Source organism: Alternaria postmessia (assembly GCF_024291825.1).
Source record: "Alternaria postmessia strain BMP 2775 chromosome Unknown scaffold_250, whole genome shotgun sequence".
In the NCBI taxonomy this organism is placed as follows: domain Eukaryota; kingdom Fungi; phylum Ascomycota; class Dothideomycetes; order Pleosporales; family Pleosporaceae; genus Alternaria; species Alternaria postmessia.
The window spans coordinates 1-9159 of record NW_026260323.1 but is presented as its reverse complement, the minus strand read 5'-3'; the positions used below and the strand labels follow the sequence as shown (position 1 = coordinate 9159).

General features: G+C 52.6%; 5 protein-coding genes across 5 annotated transcripts; 2 read left to right on the top strand and 3 right to left on the bottom strand.

The window, feature by feature from the left end:
• Positions 1-458: 458 nt before the first annotated feature.
• Positions 459-1948, bottom strand: J4E82_011623 (uncharacterized protein; the record flags this gene model as incomplete). Its single annotated transcript, XM_051737823.1, has 2 exons — positions 459-1746; positions 1794-1948. The coding sequence occupies 2 exons, from the start codon at positions 1946-1948 to the stop codon at positions 459-461; spliced, it is 1443 nt and encodes a 480-aa protein (XP_051582422.1).
• Positions 1949-2229: 281 nt separating this feature from the next.
• Positions 2230-3714, top strand: J4E82_011622 (uncharacterized protein; the record flags this gene model as incomplete). Its single annotated transcript, XM_051737822.1, has 3 exons — positions 2230-2332; positions 2385-2613; positions 2670-3714. The coding sequence occupies 3 exons, from the start codon at positions 2230-2232 to the stop codon at positions 3712-3714; spliced, it is 1377 nt and encodes a 458-aa protein (XP_051582421.1).
• A 302-nt stretch (positions 3715-4016) lies between these two features.
• On the bottom strand, positions 4017-4756 carry J4E82_011621 (uncharacterized protein; the record flags this gene model as incomplete). The annotated part of the gene is made up of 2 exons (XM_051737821.1): positions 4017-4497; positions 4725-4756. The coding sequence occupies 2 exons, from the start codon at positions 4754-4756 to the stop codon at positions 4017-4019; spliced, it is 513 nt and encodes a 170-aa protein (XP_051582420.1).
• Positions 4757-5567: 811 nt separating this feature from the next.
• On the top strand, positions 5568-7806 carry SSB1 (Heat shock protein ssb1; the record flags this gene model as incomplete). Its single annotated transcript, XM_051737820.1, has 8 exons — positions 5568-5610; positions 5671-5721; positions 5780-5906; positions 5966-6131; positions 6187-6564; positions 6626-7172; positions 7224-7327; positions 7378-7806. The coding sequence occupies 8 exons, from the start codon at positions 5568-5570 to the stop codon at positions 7804-7806; spliced, it is 1845 nt and encodes a 614-aa protein (XP_051582419.1).
• A 971-nt stretch (positions 7807-8777) lies between these two features.
• On the bottom strand, positions 8778-9038 carry J4E82_011619 (uncharacterized protein; the record flags this gene model as incomplete). Its single annotated transcript, XM_051737819.1, has 1 exon — positions 8778-9038. A coding segment is annotated over one exon (261 nt), but the record flags the coding sequence as incomplete, so codon positions are not given.
• Positions 9039-9159: the final 121 nt, after the last annotated feature.

The following is a 9159-nucleotide window of genomic DNA, read 5'->3' as shown; positions in this document are numbered from 1 at the left end:
CGTGCCTCATATATTATCAGGTCATTCTATTCTTCTTAACAATATACAGGGATGTGCAAATAGCCGAAACGTGGTCAGTACGCATACTCAAAATGCATACATCAATAATCCGGAAACTAACAAAGACCGATACAGGAGCTTGTATGCATCTCATAAAGCCCCCCAGAAACCGATAGAGGCTGACACATACGCTTGCATCTACCTCGTCTTGCACCCGAAAATTAACAGAGAGGGTCGTGTTCGGTATGTCATCCGGACGGCTGAGGTCGACCTCATCGCGTCAGCGCGCAGAATGTGACGGAAGAGCAAATCGAGGTGACGACATTTCGTCAGTAATTGAGTGTTTCACGCGTGGAGCAGTGATGTAGTAGTCTGAGTGCTTGTTCAATAGAACACGAAAATCAATTGGTATACACGTCTACTTGAAACTGCACCTACTGTGAGCTCGCCGCCCACCACTAGAGCTCATTATGACCAGGTGTTTCTTCCTTGGAACTCGGCTTCTCACTGGCAACCAGGAGGGAGTCGGCTAGCTTCTCCTTTTTGCCTTCACCCATGCGGATAGCATCGACCCATTGTTCGACTGCGTCAGCTCCGAAAGAGCTGCCGGAGTACTTCTTGTACCATGCGCGCTTGCCATTGGTGGCAATGAGGTGGACCTCGTCTGCACTTCCCAGGCCGAGTTCTGTGGTCAGGGATGCAGCAAGTGGGTTTGTGGAGGATACAGCTACAAAAGGAAAGAGATGGCTGCCAGAAGCATCGTACTTCTTGTGAATCGATGCAAGGGATGCAATGGCGGTGGTTGCTGTGTCGGACGACTCGTCCTTCGGCAGTAGTGCCAGGATACAGGTCTTGCTCTGCTCGGTCAAGCACATTGATTGAAGCTCGGCAGCTTCTGCAACCAGAGGTATAGTCGGCTTGGCCTCTTCGACCGGAATTTCGATCGGGTTGGGTGTATCTCCATCCTTGACGTTCGGATCAGGCGACTCAGTGGGCACAACCGGCTCCTCGACAGTCTCGTCTGTGGCTGAGGCGGCGGCTGAAGATGAATCTGCGGACTTGTGTGAAGCTGAGGCCTTTGCAAACTTGCTGGAGGACTTGGACTCTTTCTTGGTATCCTTCTTAGCTTTGGACTTCTTCTCCTTGGCAGGTGGGCAATCGGGGTTAGGTGGGGCGACCTGAGAGAGGAATTCGACCATTGCTGCTTTGTCAGCCTTGCCTTGGTGCTTGATGGGTGTGTCGGAGCCCGCGGGAATCAAGACCAAGCTTGGGAAGTCGGTGATTCCATACTTTTCCACTGCCGCCTTTTCTGACTTTTTGATTTGCGCAACCGAAACGACTCCAGCGAAGTCAATCGCTAGAGCGCGCAGTGTGGCGCTGACGATGCCCTTCTCACTGAACAGAATGGCCTTGGCAGTGTCCTTGTTTCCTTGTAGCCACTCGTCGAGGTTCTTGTCGTTTACCCTCTTCACGATATTGGGGACCTTGTCCTTGACAGCGTCCACGATACCCTTGGCCGAACGAGGTCCTTGGTAGTCCTCCACCGTAGGCTTTCCGGGCTTCTTGCCGGGTCGAACAATCTTGAGGGTAGGGAAGCCCTGAACGCCCATCTTCCCGCAGAAGGGTTTGTTCATCTCTTCATCGCAGTTGACGGCGGCGACTTTGGCGATGCCGGCGAGGGATTTGGCGGCCGTCTCGTACGCGGGCTTAAGGTTCTTGCAGTGGCCGCACCATGGCGCGTAGAATCTGAGAGGTGTGAGGAGAGGGGATGATGACAAACGAGGACGGCTTACTCGACAATGGACGTGTAGTTGGACTTTGCAATTACTCTGTCATAGTCCATGCCAGTGATCTGAACGACGGCGCTGTTCTTGGAGTACATGCTCTCGGCGTGGGCATTGAGGGCCAGCGCGGCCGTAGCGGCAAACAGCGTGGTTGCGCGAACCATGGTTGGTGTGTGTTGTGGGTGAAGTGGAGAATAAGCAGAGGTGCAGCTGCTGCAGTGGATATAGCCTTACATGGCGTAGTTGCCAGGTTGGCCTTTTCACTCACTTGTAACAGCTTGCCATAAGTTACATGGCCAAAGCTGAGATGCGGGGAGACAGGGATCAGTCCGGACTAGCGCCTATGACCGCATGCCCGCTGTAGCTGCCTGCACCTTACTGCGTCTATCCACAGACTAAACACCACATGCGATACGCGTCTTAGCACACACAAGATACCACAGCAATGGCCGACACAGTACCGGCAAAGCTCAGGAGCTTGCAGCTCGCGTCCTTTGCGAAGCGCGCCGCTCAGCTTGAGAAGTTCAAGCCCATCATCACCTACTGGTGTGAGTACCCTCGCGCCTGCCAATACAAGAGACGTATACTAAAGCTGCACAGTGCGCTTCTACATAGTCCAACGAATCATCGCCGGTGGACTCCACTCGGCTGATCAGGAATGTACCGCCTACACGACCGATCTCATGGAGAAGCTGGAGCAAGCAAAGGCCGAGAACCCGAACGAGGATGCTTTGCTGGATGACACGGTTGCGAGCGCATACTGTGAACAGTTCGCTCTACAAACTCTCGCCAAGGCAGAGAGGGAGATGGCCGAGAACAGGGTCAATGGGTGCGTAGCAAACACGTAGTTCCATTGCCGATTCTCACTTCTAATACCATTTGCAGGCAGACCGCTGATACCCTCCTCGCGGCATCGACATTCCTCGAGGTCATGTCTGTATGGAAGAACAACGACCCCGAAATCACTTCCAAGACCAAGTTCGCCAAATACCATGCGCTGCGCATCGTCAAGGCCATCAAGGCCAACGAAGACCCGAACGCGACGAATCCCAGACAAGAAGCACCACAACAGGCCATGTCGCCGTCTGCGCTAGATCCAAATGACCCGGAAGTACGAAGCATAAACCAAGGCGCGCCACCAGAGAACCCATACCAACCATACGTCGAGACGGTGCCCAATACTACCCAGCCATCGCCCAGTCTGTCTGCGCGCCAAGTGTCGCCGCCAGCTCCCAATCTCCCTTCCGCGCCCACGGGCTACAACCAATCATCGCACAACGATGTCTCGCCCATGTCACAATCAGCAACCTCGAGGCAGGGCTCCGTCGTCTCAATCGGCGGCGGATACTTTCCAAAGACCGACCCTCCTACCTTCACATCAGAAACGACAGCGCCCGGGCTACCTACCGCGCCCATGGACATCGACCCTATGACATCTTCCCTACCAAACAGCCCTGCACCACAAGTTCCAGACGCGTCAGACCCTGCAAGCTTCTACCAGAACCCTACGTCTCCTCCACCCCAAGCCCCCGAGCAACCACCTCAAAACCCATACCAATCACCTCCACCACCCCAAGTGCCTCAGAAGCCACAGAGACTATCCTCAAGCTTCACAGTCACTCCACAACAATCTCAAAACGTTTTTACGTCGCCCGTGGTGTCTCAGCAACAGTACCAACAACAAAACGTTTCCTCGCAGCCTCCTCAGCAACAATACTCGTCGACATCTCACCAGAATCCGTACGCCCAAGCACCAGGACCTCCTCCACAGCAGCAGCTGTCATCGCAGGGTCCGTTCAGAGACGATGAAGATTCCATCATGGCAGCCACAAAGCATGCGAAGTGGGCTATCTCAGCGTTGAATTTTGAGGACTCCACCACGGCTGTGAAGGAGTTGAGAGCGGCGCTGCAAGCTTTGGGCGCGGCTTGAGTAGATTGGAAGGATTCATAACCCTAGAAGCAACTTCTTGGTTCGAGGTAGGATGATTACATTGCAGCTCCTTGTTTCCAACCTCATCACCCCACGTGTCTGTAGGTGCCCAGCTACTACTTTAGGCCTCCTGGGGTGACGCCAAAAGTGTTGTATCGTGACTGGATGTCGTGTTGGAAGTGTTGTTGATTGTGGGTGTAAAGAGAGCAGCAGATACGACCTCTCTTATACAATGTTCGCTGTATACCCATGCTTTGTACATAGATGCGCCAAAGACGCGTTACTCGTCAATACAGATCTCTCTAGTTGGCTACAATGGTCTGAGACTTGATCACTTTCTCGATGTGACAAGGTCGTTTCTCATGGGCGGCAAGGTCAGAAGGGTTTCTGAAACCTTTTCCGCAGGGTTCGCACCAAGAGCCACGTCCTTTCGTTGACCACCGGATATGTCGAGGGGTGGCATTGTGGATCTTCTGTGCAGCAGCGTCGGTGGAAGCGACGTCACAGACAGAGCAGTAGTACGTCTTTTCTGCTATCGCCTTAAGTTGGTTGGCGCGTGTCTGGGGATAGGCTTTTGCGTTTTTGGCCTTTTGCATAGCCTTCCACTTTGCTGTAGGGTTCGCTCTCTTTTCTTGACCGTATGCTTTGGCGTAAGACCTATCCTTGGCCCTCGTTGCGATTTCGATTTCTCCAAGTTGCTCAGGTGTGAGGTCGAGGTCGCCCTCAACAGGGTCGAGGAGGGGGTTGTGGCAGCAGCGGCCTTTGGCAACAACATGGTCTCGTCTGGAGAAAGTAAGGCTAGCATGTCTTAATTTGTATGCTCAGCGATCTTTTATGCGGAAGGAAGGGTAGGAGCAATTTCTTGGTTCGCTGTATACTTAAATCTTGTATATAGATGCGTCAGTCGTCGATATAACTCTCCGTTGGCTACAATGGTGTGGACAATGCAGTCTCCTGCATACCTATGGTGATGTATCCAGTAACACCCTTGGACAGTCAGGCTATCACACTCAAAGTGGCCAGTTTCGCCGCCTTGCTTCATATTGCACATTTCTTATTGGCCAGTTTTTCTCCAGTACAAGATGAGAGCTATAGTAAAGAGTATCAGCTTCTCGGCCTCGCGGACCTAGGCTCCAAGGATAGATAAGAACACCGATATCGAGGATTGTACTTGGTACTCTTGGAACGTACAGACTAGTGTGCCGGCGCTGAGACCTGATCTTACTTCTTCTAGGCGCATACCGAAGTGAGAATACCAGGGTGGTCTCAGTTGTAATCTACTGCGAAGATGGAAACCATGTTGATTCCAGGGTCCATGGAACTTTTCTCAAGGGCAGAACCATGGCAAAGATTCGATGCCGATACTGCGGCTGGATGGCGAGAGTCGCTCTGCCGGACGACTGCCGTAGTACTGCATGCTCCGGAATATTTTGTTCAGCACGCCGGACATATACCGACACATGTTTCTTAGGCAGAGGAGTGTAACATCCTGCGATAGACACAACTCGGTCTCCAAACTCTCCCAGGACCTACCAGATCTTGGCTGCGGGGCACCTTCTCTGAATATACGGTCTGGTCTTTCTTTTCTCACTCAGCGGGCCGAGGCCTGACGATAATATTGGTGGGCGCACTTTTTCATTCAGTATCGATAAGCGCCGCGTTGGGTTGGTTAACCGAGTCTGCCTAGCGTCATTCGCCGACACTACGAGAGATCCCTGCCAGGCCAATTTTTCTCTGATCGCTCGCCTTTAAGCAAGCGCGAAAAAGATTCCCAACCCTCTTTTTCACCTTCTCTCCAACACCTTCCTGCTCTTCAATTTTTTCAGGTTGTTCCTTCTACACATACCGCAATCATGAGCGACGAAGTCTACGAGGGTGCCATCGGCATCGATCTTGGTGCGTAATATTCGCGAATTACCCCACAGTGGGATGTGTTGTGGGCTAACAATATCGCAGGCACCACCTACTCTTGCGTTGCCAACTACGAGGGCACCAATGTCGAGATCAGTATGCGCCCGCCAGTTCCATTGCGAGAAGATCAATGTCTAACAATGTTTGCCCACAGTCGCCAACGAGCAGGGTAGCTTCACCACTCCCTCGTTCGTGTCCTTCACCAGCGAGGAGCGTTTGATCGGTGAGGCGGCCAAGAACCAGGCTGCTATGAACCCCGAGAACACCGTCTTCGATGTCAAGTGAGTGTCTTCGCATCTTTTTTTTTCGCACGCGCACGACCAGCAGGCTGACTTCGTAGGCGTCTCATTGGTCGCCGATTCGAGGACGAGACCGTCACAAAGGACATCAAGTCATGGCCATTCAAGGTCGTTGACCAGGGCGGCAGCCCTCTCGTCGAGGTTGAGTACCTCGGTGAGACCAAGCAGTTCTCTCCCCAGGAGATCTCTGCCATGGTTCTCGTCAAGGTAAGATCTGCGCACACATTTCGCATGGCGGGGCAGCGACTAACAAAATCAACAGATGAAGGAGGTCGCTGAGACCAAGCTCGGCAAGAAGGTCGAGAAGGCCGTCATCACCGTCCCCGCCTACTTCAACGACAACCAGCGTCAAGCCACCAAGGACGCCGGTGCCATTGCTGGCCTCAACGTTCTCCGTATCATCAACGAGCCCACCGCCGCCGCTATCGCCTACGGTCTCGGTTCCGGAAAGTCTGACAAGGAGAGGAACGTCCTCATCTACGATCTTGGTGGTGGTACTTTCGATGTCTCTCTTCTGCACATCCAGGGTGGTGTTTTCACCGTCAAGGCTACTGCTGGAGACACCCACTTGGGTGGTCAGGACTTCGACACTAACCTCCTTGACCACTTCAAGAAGGAGTTCACCAAGAAGACTAAGAAGGTGAGACAGAACCCCGCAGGATTCGCGATAGTGTTGTTTGCAGAATACTAACATTTCCAAGGACATCAGCGGTGACGCCCGTGCCCTTCGTCGTCTCCGGACTGCTTGCGAGCGTGCCAAGCGTACTCTCTCCAACGCCACCCAGACCACTGTTGAGATCGACTCGCTGTTCGACGGTGAGGACTTCAACGCCAACATTACCCGTGCTCGTTTCGAGGACTTGAACCAGAAGGCCTTCGCTGGCACTCTGGACCCCGTTGCCCAGGTTCTCAAGGACGCCGCCCTTGCCAAGGACAAGGTTGACGAGATCGTCCTTGTTGGTGGTTCCACCCGTATCCCCAAGATCCAGAAGCTCCTCAGCGACTACTTCAACGGCAAGAAGCTCGAGAAGAGCATCAACCCCGATGAGGCCGTTGCCTACGGTGCCGCCGTCCAGGCCGGTATCCTTTCCGGAAAGGCCACCTCCGCCGACACTGCCGACCTCCTCCTTCTTGATGTCGTTCCCCTCTCCCTTGGTGTAGCCATGGAGGGTAACATCTTCGCCCCCGTCGTTCCCCGTGGTCAGACCGTCCCCACTATCAAGAAGAGGACCTTCACCACCGTTGCCGGTTAGTTCCCCTGAGATACCCTCAACAGGAATCATGCTAACTCGATTGAAGACAACCAACAGACCGTTCAGTTCCCCGTCTTCCAGGGTGAGCGTGTCAACTGCGAGGACAACACCTCTCTCGGAGAGTTCACCCTCGCACCTATTCCTCCCATGGCAAGTTTTCACCCCCTTCCCATTGCTACGCATCACTAACTCTTTCTTAGCGCGCTGGTGAGGCCGTCCTTGAGGTCGTCTTCGAGGTCGACGTCAACGGTATCCTGAAGGTCACCGCTACTGAGAAGACCTCTGGCCGCAGCGCCAACATCACCATCTCCAACGCCGTCGGAAAGCTCTCATCTGCTGACATCGAGAACATGATCAACGACGCCCAGAAGTTCAAGTCTAGCGACGAGGCCTTCTCCAAGAAGTTCGAGTCAAGGCAACAGCTTGAGTCTTACATCTCCCGTGTTGAGGAGATGATCTCCGACCCCACCACATCTATCCGCCTCAAGCGTGGCCAGAAGGAGAAGATCGAGTCTGCTCTCTCCGACGCCATGGCTCAGCTCGAGGTTGAGGACGCCCCCGCTGATGACCTGAAGAAGAAGGAGCTTGCCCTCAAGCGCACTGTCACCAAGGCTTTCTCCACCCGATAAGCGCATCTCACATTAGCGGCGCCACGAGGGCGTGCAGGAAGGAAGGAAGGGCGCACGTGCAGGATACCCAGACTGCGAGCTGCGAACGGAGTTTCATCTATTGCGGCATTTAACGATAGACATGGTGTGTTTGGTTCCTTATCTTTCATGGGTTCCCGGTATTCAGGAACGCGGAAAAGTCTTCTTTGTACTTTCACGACGATGCCTGACGAAACGATCGTAATGGATGTTCTGCAAAAGTATGCCTAGCGGTCAATGTCTCTTATGTACCTCACCGAAGTAGTTACATGGAGAGAAAGGAAAGGAAATTGAAATGACTTCACAAAATACATCTCTGCCATGCTTCTTGTTGTGACTGCTACTGCGATGTGTTTGCTTGCGATGGATGTTGTGATGAGCAATGAATACCTTTAGGCTATACTATAGTCGATAGCTCAAGGATGACATCCGGTCGCTCCTCCCAATGTCCTTGTTGGCATTCGTGCCAGCGAAGACTTATGGGAGTATGGGGCCCGGCATTCCTGAGTCGTACCGCTCGAGAGCAAAGTGCACCCTAAAGGTCTTCACTAAACTTTACACTATGCTTTATAAAGACGAAGTGTAGCGAATACCTTTAGGGTGCGTTATCGTCGATCGGTCAAGCTGAACGTTCGGCTTGTCTAGCAGGGATCTTCGCTAGCAATACCCCGCTGATGTTTATGCTGGTTGAATACTGAGCATGCTTCGGTTCTTGGTCTGATGTATTAGCAGTACTGGTGGTCATCTCATCACTCTAGTAGCCTGATTTGAGGAACGACTTTGTATTCTAACAGGCTATCTCCATAGACTCCGTCCGCCAAGAGACAATCTTAACCGTGAAGAATCTTTCGTTGCTCATTGATATTGGAAACAAAAATGGGAAAACGAGTACATCCAATGAACAAACAAAAGAGAACGCTTCGGTGCTGTTACAAAGCGATGCCAATGTCCCCTCAACTGCTGTCAGAAGCATCTTCTTGCCCTGATTCGGCGCGAGGCTCTCTCTTTGACTTTCCTTTGCTCTTCTTCGCGTCTTTCTTAGGTGCCTTGCGCTTCTTGCGACTCTTCTCGGACTCAGTATCACTCGATTCGGTTTTGTTCTCAGTGTCAGACAAAGACTCATCTGAGGCAGAGTCTGACAGTCCAAACTTCTTTGCCTTGGATCTGGCTTTCCTCTTCTCTTTTTCCCTCTTGGAGTGCTTACGCTTGGTAAGCTAGCTGACCGGGATGTTGATCACCCGGGGATGTTGATCACTCACAAATCTCAGCACTCCCACACAAAACACGTGTTTATTTTCTTAACGTAGCTATAATTGCCACTCCGTACACATAGAC